General features: G+C 30.1%; 1 protein-coding gene and 1 long non-coding RNA gene across 2 annotated transcripts; both read left to right on the forward strand.

Annotated features, from left to right (window-relative positions):
• Positions 1-734: 734 nt before the first annotated feature.
• Positions 735-5348, forward strand: LOC134720564 (uncharacterized). The gene is made up of 3 exons (XR_010107757.1): positions 735-1024; positions 2889-2903; positions 5275-5348. It is a non-coding gene; the product is annotated as an uncharacterized LOC134720564 (long non-coding RNA).
• A 998-nt stretch (positions 5349-6346) lies between these two features.
• Positions 6347-17850, forward strand: LOC134720565 (uncharacterized). The gene is made up of 15 exons (XM_063582889.1): positions 6347-6461; positions 7321-7338; positions 8715-8792; positions 9912-9959; positions 10335-10358; positions 10781-10876; positions 11228-11245; positions 11774-11833; positions 12494-12778; positions 13442-13468; positions 14087-14113; positions 14736-14762; positions 16955-16996; positions 17422-17447; positions 17750-17850. Exons 3-15 carry the CDS (start codon positions 8744-8746, stop codon positions 17768-17770), a joined length of 750 nt encoding a protein of 249 aa, XP_063438959.1. The 5' UTR covers positions 6347-6461; positions 7321-7338; positions 8715-8743; the 3' UTR covers positions 17771-17850.
• The last annotated feature ends 781 nt before the right edge of the window (positions 17851-18631 follow it).

Below are 18631 nucleotides of genomic sequence, written 5' to 3' on the forward strand. Positions count from 1 at the left end.
CAACACCTAGCTTATCATGCCTATGTTCTGCTTATTACCACCATGGTTTTTAGTGGTTCATTTCTGTGCTATGTATAATAAAATCACAAAAGTACTGTACTCTGAGGAAAATTCAAAATGGAAAGTCCCTAATCAAATGGCAAAATCAAAGGATAAAACACATCAAACGAATGGACAACAACTGTCATATTCCTGACTTGGTACAGGCATTTTCAAATGTAGAAAAACGATGGATTGAACCTGGTTTTATAGCGCTTAACCTCTCACTTTTATGACAGTCGCATCAAATTCCGTTATTACTAATTGTATGTGTATTAAGTGTTGTATTGTTACAAATGTCTTGTATGTCGGTTAAAAGCTTGTTAGTTATTATGTTGTCTGTGTTTGTTTACTTTGCCGACTCTTAATAAAGCTCAATTATTATTATTATTATCAATATTAATTTGGCTACATAACATTTATCAATTGAATACCATTATGTCACCGTAAAATCAAGTTTGAAACTGACACCTCATGATCAGTTGTCAGTCAGGTATTGCTGAAGAAATTGTTGCCCTTTCTTTACATACTTATATATAGCCAGGAACAGTTTATATATATTAGAAACTGATCAAAGATATAGATGAATGTCAATAAGTCGTAATAAAATTTGAATCTGGACACGTGACAATTAAACCGTTACCATTTCCGGTGCCAATTACCATTACAGGTTAACGATATCAGGTGCCCGCAACATTAGGAATACATGTATTGTCTTTTTTGTCAGATTTATGACAACTAAATAATTTAATAACTTTGTTCGGTTTAGTACATGACGATTTAAGACAGATCATTCATAATAAATACATAAAAGGAAAGCTGTCAAGGGTTATCATTTTCCTACGACCGGTCATAAAATATAACTGTAATTAATGGACCGTTCCCATATAAAGTAAATTTGGGTCTACAATAATTGTACATTTCGTCATTGGACTGGGACTAATCATGATTTCTAAAGTATTGCTTTTGGCAGTTTTTGCCATTGGTGAGTGCTAATTTTTACTTTTTTTATTTAAAAAAAATATTGAATTATATTTTATTATTTTAATTATAATAATGTTAAACATTATGTTGTGTGTTTTTTTTTCGAATTTATTTTAATATAATGTTCTATTGTTATACCTATCGCTATAGATAAATATAATAATGAAATTTAACATGGAATACATATATTCCGTTTAACATTTTTTAAAGTAATTACTGAAATCAATATGCGATTTATTTATTTTATGAATAAGATTTAAAATTTATAAAAAAAATCAAGCTTATTTTCTAAATTTTTTTTTCGTTGACCTCATTAGCATCATACTATTACAATTTTCTCCCGAGAGAAAAAAAGATGCAAACCCGCATACAAGTAATCTTATTTAAACACGCCAAATACGATCTCTTAACAGTACCGGAGATAAATGTTTCAGAATATGATTTTGTTACTTACATTAACGCTTGTTACCTTATGCCTCAAAATACTCGCTGCATTGATAACTTCAAGATTTCAAATAGACTTATTATACATTTTTATTTAATTTAATAATTGGGCTTATAAATTAACACTACATTTAGTTATACTCGCAGACGTCAAGTTTTTTGCAATATTTAGGAGGAAAATAAGGGGACCCTTTATATTAAGTACTACGTTATTCGAAGGACACGGCGAACAATATACTATGCTTATGTATATTTCAAAAGTTTATTTTACCTCGAAATTGAACACTTTACAACAAAACACACGATATGGAGTGTAAAGATTTAACAATTATTATTAAATTACTATTATTCCATGGATTAAAATAGAAGATTTTCTATGAAATTAAGTTGCGTAGCTGCAATATGTTTTTTTTAAAGAAAGTACTCAGTAACATAGCAAATTACTAACTTAATTTGTTCCAGCTTTACAATTCGACACATAATTTCACTATCATGATGTTCTAAGGGAGACTATTTTATACGTCGAAAAGTACCCCTTACATTTAAGAGCTCAACAACGGTAGAGACAAATAACATTAGATTAAAGCTAATCTGGAAATCAGAACAATTAATAAAATTAATTTTGTCTCACAAGCATTCTTGAACGTATTGTTTCCTAGTTATAGCAGTTGAAAGTTTCTAAGCTCACGGGTCTAGACAAGGCATGTCGATTATGTAATAGTTTGGCATACTCGTTTCATTTGCCCTATTGTTAACATCGTACTGAAAAATTTAATTGAACGTGCATTTTGACAAAGATACTAAGATACGATGTGAGGCTTTGATTTGAGATTATTTGTCATTTAGAAATTTTATTTTTATTTTTTCAATCAAATTTCAAAATTTGCTCGTTTCATTTGTATAGATTAAACACGTATCATGTGGATTCAGAGGTCTCAAAGTTTAAAGTCGCATGGGGGATGATGGGGGATGATGTATGCTAAGCTATTCGACACCCCCCGTTTGGTTGCTTAAGAGTTCATGCAATTCCATCAGTTTCTGTCTGTAACCTTTAAATGTCCTCTAATCGATATAGGAGATCTGAACATCGGTAAAAAGTAAAATCACAAAAAAATACTGAACTCAAGAGGAAAAGCTAATCGGAAAGTCCATAATCACATTGCAAAATCAAATAACAAAATACATCAAAAACGAATGGAAAAGAACTGCCATATTCCTGACTTGGTACAGGCATTTTCAAAACTATACCATCGTCAGCGGTAAACTGTACTATCGCCTTAATTCGTTGGTAAACTGTACTATCTCCTTAATTCATTGGTAAACTATACTATCTCCTTATTCATCGGTAAACTAAACTTTCGCCTTAATTCAGTCGTTTGCATTTTTAATTAACTATAATGTCTTCTTTCTTTCTTTTTCAGTTGCTACAGAAGCAAGTGAGTATATATCAAATAGAAGTCATTACAATCGACCTTTGTATCAGTTTTTTCTCCATTTTCTACTTAAACTAATAGTGATTTCATTTTTTAACATGCACATTACGACCCTGTTGACGGTTCGAATGTGTCAAGTTTTTAAAGCATACGATCTCTTGGAAATTTGTATATCTGATTACCCAAAATAATCTTGATTGAAAGTTATACGAGCTTCCATATATTTCACAGGTAACACCTGTATAATAATGTTCATTATGAACGCTTGGAATCGAAAAAAAAAGATAAAAAAAAGAAAGAAAAAAAAGAAGACTGGAATCAATGACCATACATTTTACACTTTTTTTCTCATAAATGGTTGTATAATATGTATTTTTACTACAAATTCCAAATATTATTAATTTAAGGTAGCACAATACAAAGATTTTATAACTCCAACTCCCAAGTTTTAAAATGCTGTAACTTTCTTAATAATGCTTGAAAATTTATAAAAATGGTAGTTTTGGATAGCTAACAGGTTACTCATTCAAATTAATGCAATGTTAGTATTATGCAACAATTATGTAACCAATTATATGGTTAACTGTGTCTAAAATATTTTTCACCAAATTTCCACTTTCAAATGAAATTAGCTTCTGCATAGGTATCCCTAGAGGGTTGATTTTATTATATGTTGTTCCTATGGCCATTATCTACAAAAGGGTGTCTCAGATTTCAGATAGAATGTATAGAACAAATTTTACAGCTAATTAAACATTATCTTCTTTTATGTGGTTAGGATGTTTACACTAATTAGAGATTTATGAGAGAATGGAATACCATAGAGACAATCTGAGACACCCTTTTGAAGCCCATGATGTGTTGATTAAGATTTCGTTAAAATTTTCTGTATAGTAAAAGAGATGATAGAGCTAAATTCATTCTAGTGAACTCTCCTAGATTTTGCCACTAATTACGTAATAATTAATTACATAATGATTGCATAATAAAAATATTGCATTCATTTAAAAGATCAATCTTTTATCTATCTATATATACCTCTTTTATTATTTTCTATGCATTCATAAGAAAGTTACCGCATTTTAAAGGTTAGTGATTGGAAGTAAAAAAATCTTTGTATTGTGCTACCTTAAAGACTCGTAATTCTATTAGTGTGCTTGTCTTCTTCCAATAGGAAGTTAGGTTATTTAGTATTTCATTTCTGGAAGAAATAAGATTGTGTAACAAAATTGACCTCGTTTAGGTGTACTAGATGAAAGAAGCTTAAGATAATTAAGAATTGTAGATGTTGCGGTCAGTGGTTAAACATAATATATGCAAGGTTTTATATTTATATCATGTTATGATGGACAATGACAGAGTTTATGATGACATTGATGTAGTATCGGTGACCTTTTCGGTTTTATCTCTGTATAATTTTTCCATTACTTATTCGAGTTCACTATAAATAACTGATTTATTTAATAAAACGAATAAACGGTGAATTATAAAGCAATACAGCTTATAAAATTTAAATATTCAAATATAATAGCATCAGTAAATAAGCAAAAAGTAAAATCACAAAAATACTGAACTCAGAGGAACGTGGCACGTGGATAGTTACCATGACGAAATTGAGATAACTTAGAGTCAGAACTTTTATGTATGATATCACACGATCATATAATTTATGCATTCGTCTCATCGGCCGATTCCGTACTCTCATCTAACGGAGAGTAACGGATTCTACCGATGATTGCCGAATGATAATTTATGTTCCGATGTATGTTGTTGACTAATAATTCAGTTTATTATTTGCCTTGTGATTTTTCGTAGAAATGTGGATTAATTGCTAAAACATCTGTTTTCGATAAAATTGCATAGTTTATTTTTCATCATAAATATAAATATGGGAAAAAGCTTTAAATAATAATATGTTTTCAGAACGTACTGTATTTTGATAAAGAGGGTAAAAAGGGGGTTATGTGTGTACATTTTATGCGTTCTGGATTTACCTTACTGTTGAACGCCGTTCGGTGACCTATAGTTCTATTTCATTTGGGGTCTTGTGGGGAGTTGTTTCTTTGGCAATCATACCCCATCTTATTATATATTGTTGTTAAATACTGCAACTGTCCAATTATAACAAAGATATTTGAAACACTTTTCCACTGTCTATACTCCAATATACAATTAGATCTGTAAATTTTAATATGTGAAAAATTTAAGAAAAAATATGTATGACATATTAAGTCTTGAAGCAGAAAGACCAACCATGTAATTTGCCCAGCTTTAATAGCCGTTTGCTCAGCCAGGCAATAACATACGCACATCGTTATCATATAGTAATATACGTATAAGACTGATTTTACCTTTTCTTTATTTGTATTTTCAGGAGGTCCATGGTTTGGTCATGGTGGTGGATATCATGGCCCAAAGTTTGGACACACAACATTTATTAAGAAAGGTGAGAAAGTAGAAATGATGTACATGTACTAGTATTTCTGCTATTATGAGGAATACTTAGTACTCACAGTTAAAACAATCTTTTATTCAGTATATTATGTATGCCCAACAATAAGAATGTTGTTCGCTCTAACAAAAACTTTAATTTTATTAATACCAAACAAAAAAATATGTGGTAGTATCAATTTACACTCAAATATAAAAAAAAAAGGTATGGACAAAACAGAAGTATGCATAGTCTACTTTGATAATCGAATAGAAATTAGAAATGAATAAAATATTCGTTTTGTGTGAGTGTGTGTGTTTAGAACCAGAGAACTACATAAAACATTAACGAACGCCTGTTTAGAAGGGTGTATACGAAAAACATACTTTATAGAAAATTACTGACAATGCAATGACAAAAAGAACACAAAAGACAAACAATAGAACACAAGAAAATATCAGAAAAATCTGAAGAATGGACACGAACCTCTCCAAAAGCCGAGGATGTTACCAGGTGCTCCGTAAGGGTAAGCAGATCCTGCTACACATGTGACATCCCTCGTGTTGCTAATACAAGTACAAACACAGTAATTTACCATCAACTGTTAGATTTATGAGAAACATTTAAGATGTATTAAAGACGATCATTAATTTGGCTTGAGATATAATCATTGATGGGAATTTATGAGTTTATACTTAATGAATTATTTTTCTTTTGTAGTACCAGTTCGTAAGTATTTATATATTTAATTCAACTTTTAATTCAACATTTAAAAATTTACCTGATTTAGTTGTTGACTGTCTAAGAGAATATTAACATAATGTGTGTTATTAAGTTAAGTGTTTCTATACATTTGAAATCAAAGGTAACTAACGATATATGTGAATATTGTTTTTCATTAATTGTTTTACTGACAATTTTCCTCTTCACTTTGTTTTTGCAAATTAGATTTTTTTCAACGAATATTGACTTCGAATTCTGATGTAAAGGTATTTTAAAGTAGAACAGATGATATTCCATAATTTCAAAATGTACAGATCTGCGGGTATCACTGGAAAAGGTTCTATTATCATCATTTTCTTCTTCTTTCTTTACAGCACACTTCATTCCAAAATTTATCCACAAACCTTGTAAGTATAGTGTTATTGTTAAAGTTATAATATAAGTGTCTTGATACACACTTTTTTATGTTTATGTTTTATGTTGTGACTATGAGTCTCGTTAACCATACCTTTAAACTTCATTTACAAAAAATATAAATTTTACCGTTATCTAGTTAATCAATCAAATTTTAAATTGGTAGTCAAAAGTAAAATCACAAAAATACTGAACTCAGAGGAAAACTAAAAAAAAAAGTCCGGAAACAAATAGCAAAATCAAAAGCGCAAACACATCAAACGAAAGGACATGGTACAGACATTTTCTGAATTAAAAACTGGTGGATTGAATCTGGTTTTAATGCTAGCTTTACCTCTCACTTGTATGATAGTTGCTTAAAATTCCATTATATTGGCAACGATGTGTGAACAAAATAATAGACACAATATGTAAAAATCTTAATAGGGGTACAGCAGTCAACATTGTGGTATTATCCTAATTACTATAAAACAAACAGATATATAAACAAACATGAAACGATACAGAATCAATTGCTTAAAAACATATCGTAAGACTAAAATGATTTTCAGTCACACAAACTCACATGGACACAAAGGCAGGTTGAGCAGAAGACGACAAAAGACTGCAAAGAAAAACATTCAAAAACTATTTTTCTTTGTAATTCGAACTCAAATAAGCCGAAAAATCTACACAAAAAAAAAATAATCAGACAATCAATTAAATGTTCCGAACACAACTATCATACAAGATTTTGTTCCATTTCGTCGATTAGATAATGTTTAGTTAAGTAGTTGTAATGAGTTCAGCTAGTGATTCATTTAAAGTAACATTGTCATTTTAATTTAAATTTTCATCTCTGGTTTTTTTCAGTCCCTGTTTACAAGAAATGTAAGTATAGTTTTATTAATATAACTGAAGCTTAATGTGAAAGAAAAGTATTCAAACTTTACCAAACATTTTATTTACGTTCTTTACAGATACGAAAAAAACGCTTATTTCTTACGTTTGTCTATATATGTCAAGCGGTTTTTTTTCTCCTTTCTTTTGTTCATCTAAAGCGTGTTTGGGTTTTGTTTGTCTCAATCGGATAAGATTTTTGTTTCGTCTAAAGCGTTTTCTATTTTGACCTTCATTAGGAATTCTTAAACCCCAAAACATGATAAATTCTTTTTAAACATGTCAGGACCTATTTGAATAATTTAATTTTGGATGTAACGCGTCTCCTGATTGGGTGACGTCGTTTGTTTATTAGCTCATAGACATAATTTTGTCAAGTGACCGTGACGTCATCAACGTTTTTTCATGATTTACTTCGGTTCAAAATGAAATTTAGAATTAAATTATAAGAAATAACTGTGATATTCTATCCGTCTATTCGAGATAACACAAAAATGTGGTGTACACTTAATAATAACTTTTTATATTCAAAATATCTATGCAGCAATATTCAATACAATTTGTATATTCATATACGACTCTTAAATATATTAAATAAAGCTGTCGACTAACTCCACAAACCATGCGCGTCCTTTAAGATAAATACGCTTCATATTTACGACAAAAATTAAGCAAAATTAGAATATCCCATTTAAAACAATACAGGGCATGGCGTTTTGATAAATTATAATTGTATAATGTATACGTAAGCAGGAACAAGGCGTCAAACTATTAGTAAAGTTAGGCATGGAAAACGTTGTATATCATTATTTCATATGCCAATTAGACATATTCAAATCTATTTACAGTACAAATTGTTGAGCTATTACCAATAAAAACAAAATAAAATATCCATAATTATTTCTACTTTTGAATGGATCACCACGATTTTTTGTGAAATTAACATATTCTATTCCTTGGGGTGTGTTTAAATGATATGTTCCCAGATGACAAACATCGTGTTTTATTGTTTCCATCTATTACTACTCCGGATTGCATAGAAAATATGAAAATAACATGTGAATGGCGATGAAAAAAACCCAATTCCTCTCCTAATGTCAAATTTAGAAATATATTTCTATCTAGGAACTTGATATCATTTATAACTTTAACATGATTAAATGTAATTACAGATCGAGTTCTCGTTTTGGTCCGTTTGACCGACTTTTTGCAGTATTATGAGTCTTAGTCTCAGAAAAAATATTCTAGTCTCGACTTTCATTATTATGCCTAAATTGCATTATTTTTCCATGATGAAATATATTGAACATTTTTATTGTATATCTTTGACATTCTTACAAGCGATAATTATAAATGTTTTGTTACAGGGCCAGTACCAATCGTTCAAAAGATTCCTATGTTTAAAACTATCATTGTGAAAGAAAAAGTGGCAGTACCAAAACCATGTAAGTATTAAGCCTTCATTAAAAAGAAATGTCTATTTTAAACGTTTTGTTATTTGATTTTGCCATGTGATAATGGACTTTCCGAATTGATGTTCCTATAAGTTCAGTATTTTTGTGGTTTTACTTTTTAAATCGAATTATCAAACTATTGAGTGAAGCAAGAAAACAAAACATTATTTTTTAATTTCATGATTTAAACAAGATAGATTAAGTGCAGAAAACGAAGTAAGACACTTTGTTTGAAAAAAGTTAAATCATAAAAATACTGAACTCCGAGGAAAAATCAAAGAGGAAAGTTCCTAATCAACTGTCCAAATCAAAAGCTGAAACACTTCAAACGAATGGATAATAACTGTCATATTCCTGACTTAATACAGGACTTTTCAAATGTATTTCATTGTACTCTTAGTTGTTCCTTTCTTTCCGATTCCCGATTACAGTTGAATAGAATTTAAAAAAAAAATGTGGAGATATCATGAGAGCAACAAAAAATAAAAGTTGGAGAAAAACAGATTTTACTCTGACAGACATAAAATACCCCGGAAAGAACATACATCAGTTTTGTACACTAAAATATTATGAACACAAAATTCAAAGTATTAATTGACACGAATTCGATCAAAATGTGGTTGAACTAATTTGTTTCCGGAATGAAAAGCAGGGTTACATGAATGATGGTACCCATGTAGTTGCTTACAACGGGTTTAACCTGATTGTAAAGTCGCATATTAAATATACTCTACACAAGGGAGGTTATCAGGCAAAACACGAATAACTTTACCATCGCTTTGTAATAGTGTGTACATTTTCTAAACCTTGTTTTGACATGCTATTTTACAATCGATACCAGAGCATAAATATGGAACCGTTAACCTTCATATCGATAAACGACATCGATATCGATAAATAAAAGCAACAGTAGTATACCGTTGTATCAAAGTCGTGAATAGGTTGAGAGAAAAAAACCTCGAGTTACAAATATACCTATATATTTAACTGTGATATCGGTTAACCACCTTTATATTTGATTTGATATCGATAAACCACCTTTACATTCTTTAATTTGATATCGATGACCGACCTTGATATCTTTTTAATCGTGATATTTTTCTCTTCCAGTCCCAGTATATGTACCAAAAGAAGTCATCAGATATGTAACAAAGGAAGGTAAACTCAAATAATCATATATCGTTAGGGTTTTTTTTTTGTAATTAGTTTTGATATCAACTTCAGATAGAATAACTAAATTGAGTTTCAAAATAGTTCACGGAAGCCGTAAAGTTATTTTCATTTACTAAAATCACACTGTTTGGGTGTGTTTATGCAAATACTTTATCCCAAGCAATAGCGAGGGATAAAACAAGAATATAAAAGCATCATTCCGAATTCTGAATTCATAACTTTTTTAAATGGAAATTTTATAAGTTATCCTTAAGGTGGATGCTTATCATTAATCTGAATGCGCAAGCCGCATTTTATCGTCAATAACATGAACCAACTACATACATGACATTTATATTTATTTGTATCATTTTATTTCAGTTGAAGTACCAAGACCACATTTCGGTAAGTTGATAAAACTAGTTTAATTTAAAGAACATGCAAAATCAGTTGAGACAAGTAAATACTCTAACGTGAAGAAATATAATTTATGCAATGGCTACATCGTTTAACATCTTAGCTTCATAAGTAAAATAGTAATTGACACTTTGAGAGAGAAAAAATAAATATCCACCTTATTTTTTTAATTTTGCATATCTCACATTGTTGGCTTTTCATCCCTTGCGAAAAAGAAAAAGTAAAATCACAAAAATACTGAACTCCGAGGTAAATTCAAAATCTCACAAAAGACAAATATTTCGTCAGTGTTCATCTTTTCTTTTTATCAAAATAGTCCCTAGAAAAATGTATATATACATACGCATACAGATAATAGACCATTTTGTGTTGATTTGTATATTACAATGGAATATTCACCAACCTTTCAGTTAAAGTACCACAACCTTTCCCAGTTATCCAAACCAAAGTTGTAGAAAAAATTGTACCAAAGAAAGTTAATGTACCTTTCGGAGTACCAGTTCAAGGTATGTATATTATTCTCTGGAAAAATTATGTTATGATTATCAATTTAATCTCAAAATGTGATACATATATTGACATTTTCAACGAATTTTATATCATTAATTTAGACCAAATCTTAACAAACAAGAAATACAAGTTAATTCATATGCCATTACATTTGTGATACTATAATTATAAAGTCAGAAAAATATGGAATTTAAGATTGGATAAAAATAATATTGAAATATCACTGTTTTACAATAACTTCATTCGAGAACACATTTTACTGTTTACTAATTTAATGCATAATTTATTTCTCTTTGTATGAAAAAAGTTTCAAATGAATAATATATGTTTGATTGTTATCGTTTCAGTTCCCGTTCCAGACCCAGGTGAGAATCTTCTACCTAAAGAAATCATCATTTTTATTTTTTCCATTTTTTCTCAATTTTTATTTTTTATTTCCATTATCTATAAGATATGCAAATTCCATCCCGATTTTTTTGTATATTCTACTGTAGGACTAACGTAAGCTATGAGAAAATAAGAATCATGTAAGATCGTACAAAAACTTCATAATAATATAATTATTGTACCTGTAATAGTAAACAATGATTTCTTTTTTTTATGCTAAATGTTTTCTCCATACAAATATATATTATAACTATATATCATATAGCCAAAGTTTAATCGGAAATTGATAATAAAACCGTGTATCTCTTTAAATCATAACACTTGAATGTATGTTTATAATATATTACCTTATTGTTTTGGACAGGAGTCCATCAACGCCACTTGCCTGATCCTGTCAATAAATTTTGTTATGCGAATCACACACACAAAAACCAGAAAGACAAGAACAAACTACTTTAAACAAATGTTTAAAACCATACACTACCTTTGTGATTATTTAATTTCAGTACCAGTCTTTCCCCAACAAGTAAACACTGCTCCAGTCGATTTGGGTACCCAAGTTATTGGTAAGATTTTCGCTATTACTTATTCATAATTTTATGGACGCCATCACGAGTTGGTTGACCGTTACAAAAATAATCGTTTCACAGATGATATCGGATATGTTCTTTGTGTCGTTACTACAATCCCATTTCATATCCACGAATGTGACCTACTGAATTATACTATTTACCGGAGTTTGTAATAACATGATCACCACGACGGGTGCCAGATGTGCAGCAAACTTTACCTTTCCAAGGCACCTGAGATCACCCAATTTCGCGTTGCTTGATCTTTAGTTTTCTTTGTTGTCTCTTGCGTACTGTTATTTGTCTGTTTGTGTTTTACTTTTTTAACCATATGAGTAGAAAGTGAATTCAGCTTACTCATCTGTAAGCTTTGAAGCAATAGTTTCTGAAGAATTCGTTTTGTATATGCCATGTAAAAGGAGTGAGATGTTGTTCTTCTGTATTTTTGATATCTAGGTAACCAAAAAAGTATAATAAAAAAATTGTTGATATTCGCTTGACGATACATTTAAAGTCCGTCCGTATGGTCTTAACGTTTTTAAGCTATACTGTTTTTGACTGGTATACACTTAAAATGTGGTTTTAAACTATCAGTATTAAAGGGAAATATGATTTTGAAATAACTCTGTTAATCTTCTGTTCACTTGAAAATCGCAGATAATGGATTTGGTGGTCACCAAGGCGGAGGTGGTGGCGGCGGTGGTCATGGAGGTAATATTCTCCCGGTCCCATTAAACGGCGGAGGCGGTCAATGGGACCAAGGACTAGGAGGTGGAGCCGGCGGTCAATGGGATCAAGGTTTCGCAGGCGGAGCTGGAGGACAATGGGACCAAGGAGTAGGTGGCGGAGCAGGAGGACAATGGGACCAAGGATTAGGAGGCGGAGCTGGAGGTCACGGCGGACAATGGGACCAAGGAGTAGGAGGTGGTCAGAATTTTGGACGTAAGTCAAAAATATCATATTCAAAAATGAATGGCTGGAATCTTTTTTTGAGTACTCAAAGATCTGAATTTTCTCAGAACCTCGAAGCACACACGTAAAACACTGATATCTTTTTATTAGGTTAAGACGAAAATCGCCGTGTTTTGAAATAAGTTTTAAGGACTTTACTCCTTTACATAGATGATCATTTTATTTCTTTTGTAATCTTACAATTATTTAGTTTTATATACACTATTGCGAAATTTAATACAATAATAATTCTTTCCCATTAATGTATATTTTGAATTGCCTAACTGAAAAATCTAGAACTATAAAAAAAAAAAAAATCTATGAAAAAACGCATGGGCTATCACGTTTATGAGGTAAAGACTCTCACTTTGTCTAAGTACCTTAATATTTTCTGAAGAGAAAAATAAAAATAAAATTTCAAATATTTTTTTATCTCATTATCAACGTGTTACAAATCTTATTAAAGTTCACACTTTGAAAATAATTTGAAAATAAAATATACATATTTGTCCACACTACAAACGTACGGTCGTGTTATTATAGCAATTAAATGCTAATGAACTAGAGTCAGACATAAACGTCTCTCCCCTATCACATAGCAAATCATCCGTGAATGAATAGAGTAAATTCATATTGGTTTTATTTTAATAACAGCAACTAGGGGTGATATGTCAGTTAATTGTGAGTAAAGATACATCAAAAGTATTCATGCATGCTAATTAAACCCAATATTTAGAGCATCACAGGGTAGCAAGCATGTACGTCAGAGAGATAGACATGTATGAATTCCCATGTGAAATATTTGAAACCTATTGCACTGATTATTTTCTAGCATGTTATTATACACAAATGAAATTGTCTCAATTTGTTTTCCCTACCAAATAATTTTCAAATAGTATTTATAATTGTGCAAATTAAATTTTAACGTTATATATTTTATTTAACTCAGTTTAGATATTTTGTTCTCCCTTCCTATTGTATATACGTTATTTGTTGATAAAGTATCTTGCTTGGTAGTAATTAATGGAAATCTTAAAAATTTCCTGCTATATTTTCAGTGTTTAAAACAAAATGGTACCGATATTAAATGTATGACAAATCTAGAGAGAACAATTTCCCGCCAAATTTGTTGCTGCATACATCATTATAAAAAAGGACTTATATCTTGATTTTTTTCTGCTTTATAAGTTCCAACAACTGTAGATTATCAATTTATATCAAATTTCTTACTTTTAAAGCATTGCTATTTAGAAACAAAGTATCGGAAATCCTCAAATAATATAAATTACTTTATTTCAGTCGGACCTGATCCATTTGCACAAGGAGGTAAGTCGAAATCTTGATATGTTTGATTCTGAGAGCTATATCATTATACTCTATAAAATGTTATATTGAAGTCATGAACATGACATTTATAATTCATAGTTATTGCAAAAATATTGGTTTGTATATTTTAAAATCAATATCACATTGAACACGTTCGATAGTCAAACTGATATTCAGTGAAGCGTTTACAATCACCATTTTAGTCAAAGAACTAACCCAAAGTTAACATTGGACGCCGATAATTTATAAAAGAAAATCAGTTAATTTATTTTATTATTCATCGAACTGGTTTAGCAATTGTCAATTTAAAAAGCACGTTTAAACACCGTATTTATGTCGACTCCAATAACTTAGTATATGCAGTCTCAATGAAAACTTGAAAATCAAACTTTCATTTCATGCGCCTAGAATGCCTCTCTGTGATAACCGTCATCGAGAACCCTCAAACTAAATAATTTGACAGACTATGATAAATGCGTAGCAACATAAGGGACTTTATGATGATAAGGGACATTTAATAAAAACCAGATCTTTTTAGTTTCATCTTTGCCGGGGATCGATTGACATGCACTCAACATCTCTTTTATTTTTTTTTTAATTTATGGAATTTTTTACTTTAAAGGTGCTGACTTTTTGGGAGGCGGAGGAGGTAGGTCACTTGACGATGTCACAAATATCATATAATCTATCAATTATTCATTTCTACCATTGCGTCACATGTATCATATAATCTATCAATTATCCATTTCTACAATTGCAAATTTCTTGTTTCTATAAACTGAATTTAATGTTCATGTATTTACTTACCACAGCTTGCATTGACTTATACATGAAATAGCAGTTTGTAACTAAATGAATATAAAAATGTAGTAAAAATGTACTATAGAAACAAGAAAATTTGCAAATTGATTGGGTGCGATGGTATTAACACGAACTTATTTTGTCAAGAGCTTCTTTTGTCATGAGCTTGAACTTATTTTTTAACGAGCTTGAGCTTTATTTTTACGAGCTTATTTTTTCACTGGTATGCTAGTAAAATAATTTTGAACTGAAACTGTCATTTTGATCTAAACATGTCTAACAAGACTGAACAATTAATTGAAAAGTCATTGTCAATCTTGCAGTCATTTCACTGCGGTAAATGTAGACACATTGCTTGCTATTAACTTACATCCGTTCAATCTATTTTTAGACTGTTCAATTGTTGGTATTTAATTATACAAATCAACGAAGTACTAAACAGTCCGAAAAGTTTCTGAACATTATTAGATTAGCTTCAAAAGAAAAAAAAATCTGAAAAAAAGTCCTATTTCTTAACAAGACTATGTGTTAAGGTTCAGAAATTAAGAACAAAATGACATTTTCAGAATTTTAATTCATTTACTGGTTGAATGTTTGAAGGAAGAGGTACGGAACTGAAAAATAAAACAACATTCAAATCCTTGCATATTTATCTGTGGGGAAGATTAGCTTTCTGTGAAGTCCTAAAACATGTTTCAATTCAAAACAATTTGCGATTTTAAGCGTTGTTTCATTAAACAAGATGAGCAGTCATATCTGAAAAGATATTTCATCTTAATCAACGTATATTTAGGTTCCTTTTTGGCTGATATTGATTTTCATATCTAATGATATGATAGAAGATTTAAAAGTGAGGCAATTTACGTTTTCAGTTTTTTAGTATCAGATTGAAAGATACTTACGTAAACTGTCTTAAATTCAATGATATTTTCTTTGGCGGATAACAATAAGGTCAATCAATGTCTTTAAAACAAAAGAAGTATGTTTTAACTTATATGTTGATAATAAAGCGTGTCAAATTTAAAGCCCATGTAGAATGATTGGTTCTTACAATATTCTTAAATTGAAAAAAAAACCAATACAAAATAACAATTCAAAAATGGATTGTCGAACTAATATAATATACTAAATTTCATTTTTTCGTCTAAAAATGTAATAAACAAAATCAAAAGTAATATTTAAAATATATAGGCAGTAACCGATTGCCATAGTATGTAATGAAATTAACATATTGAAAAAAAATTAACAAATTGAGAAGAAAAAAAAAAAAAAAAAAAAATGGATTTTTTCTTAACAAACTTAAAAAAAATTAACAACTTGAAATAAACAAACTTAAAAAAGTTAACAAATTGAAGAAAAAAACAAGATAACAAATAAGTAAGTTTGAGACATTTATTTTATTTTAGCTGGTGGAATAGTTCCACAATGGGGAGTTTGAGCAGGAGGTAATATAACAAGGAGGCCGGCATATTCATTGAAGAAATGGATAGCAATTGACTAAATTATAATTTTCGGGGTGGTGATCAAAAATATTTGTTTCCTAACTGTTTATTCAGGCCACCTATTTAAATTTACGTGTAGTGTATGAACTATGAATTTGATATGTATTTAGGCCAATGTTACAGACTGTCATCTGGTCTAAAAAAAAATTAGACATTTTAAGTGAATTTGGGGGATTTGAACATCAATATTAATGTTGCGTCAAATATTTTTTTTTATTATCGCGACAATATTCGGTAAATATTCAAAAAAGGAATTTGCATATTTAATTCGAATTTGAATTTTTAAAATAAGTCCGTGAAAACGAATAATGCTATGATTCAGTTAAAAGTTTCAATGACAATCATATCTGACCTAAATACTATTAATCTAAATTTTTATCAAACATTTTAAGTGATGATAGGAGTAGAGGATAAAAAATATCCCTACCTTACTCCTCCATTCATTCTATTGCTTATGCTTTTTATAACTAACAACTAACAACGTTGCTTTTAAGTAACTTAACAACTAACCACTTAATTCCGCCTTTATTCATTTTAGTTGGTGGAACAATTAACCAAGATTTATGGGGACTTAACCCAGGTAAATAAATATGAAACAAGAATGTTCTGTGAAATCTTCGTATACTAATATACGAAATGAAACGGAGTATTACATTTTCAGGAGTTATAACCGTTGAGAATGCTCAAAGATATAAGTGAAATCGTCCATGATGATTTTGGCCATAAAATGTTATAAGTGAAATCGTCCATGATGATTTTGGCCATAAAATGTTGAATCTGTAACCAAATTTTCATTGTCTTTACTCTTTACTCTAAATTTTGTACTTTCTGCGGAGTTCAATATTTTTTTTATTTAACATTTTATTCTAAACTCATTACAAAGATTATTGAAATGCACAATCCATGAAGTGTCCGCAGTAAAAACTCATATCTGAGTCACGGGATGATGACAAATACTACGAAAGACCATTCTATTATTAACATGTATATATATTTATTTTTCAGTTCTTGATGGTGGACAAAATTCTCATGTAAGTATTGTTCCTGTTATCGTCAGCTCAATAGTCAGTGCTTCGGTACTGACATGATTTAATAAACTTTACTTAAATTGTCCTTTTATACATTTTGAAATTATTATAAACCTAAGGTTTCAACTCCCTCATGCAAAGTTGAGTTTAGATGAACTTGGCTATTTACTTTAGATATTTCTGGCAATTAGCTCTTCAACGATTAACTACTGCATTACATTCAAATAACAACAGTTTTGAAAATCTAATTTATGAATACAATTACGTGTGCACTGTTTTTTATGATGTTTTATTTATTTTCACAGGCTGGTGGTAAAAAGTTGTAAGATGCAGATGAAGAATTTCCTGTCAGGACCATTACAAAGTCAAGTTCACTGTTTTATTTTAATAAATTGGTTAAAAATAATTACGTTGCAGTTGTTGTTTTATTGCATATATGCGAGAGAAACAAGTTACAAAGGAAAGGACCAAGAGTGACACAAAGGTTTACAATCACACGAAAAGCCATGATTAAAAAAAATATAAAGTAGCAATCCTTTTTCGATACCGCTGCTAGTGAAGTGTTTGTCAGCTGAGTTGTCAGTCAGACTGTGCATTATTGATATCGTCCTTTTTCCATATTTTTGGAGTTCAAATTATTAAGAAACTTTAAGGTTCCAATTCCCTGGTGATTAACATCAATGTATTTGGTAATTCTTAGTACATCCCTTGCGGTAATAAACCAAACAATTTATACATAGCTATACATCCATGACTTAGATATAGGAAGATGTAGTATGAGTGCCAATGAGACAACTCTTCATCCAAATAACAATTTAAAAAGTCAACCAATATAGGTCAATGTACGGCCATAAACACGGAGCCTTGGCTCACACTGAACAACAAGCTATAAAGGGACTTGTTTGTTTAGGAGGTGACTGAGTCTGATGACGATCAATCTGGAACAGGTATTCTCGGGTGTGATTCGAATTGATAAGCAAATAACCGCATGTATGCGTCCAGGAGAATAATATATCCTTATGTTCAGAAATTTTAACTATGAAAGTAAAAGGTACAAGCAGTAAATATAAATCTTTAAAATAATTTTCGAGGACGATTATTTCAGATATATTTTAATGCAAATGTTACAACAGTTATTAAACATATCACGATGATACTTTCGTACGTCTGACGCGCGTTTCGTCTAC

The sequence above is a fragment of the Mytilus trossulus genome, chromosome 6 (genome assembly GCF_036588685.1).
Source record: "Mytilus trossulus isolate FHL-02 chromosome 6, PNRI_Mtr1.1.1.hap1, whole genome shotgun sequence".
NCBI lineage: Eukaryota > Metazoa > Mollusca > Bivalvia > Mytilida > Mytilidae > Mytilus > Mytilus trossulus.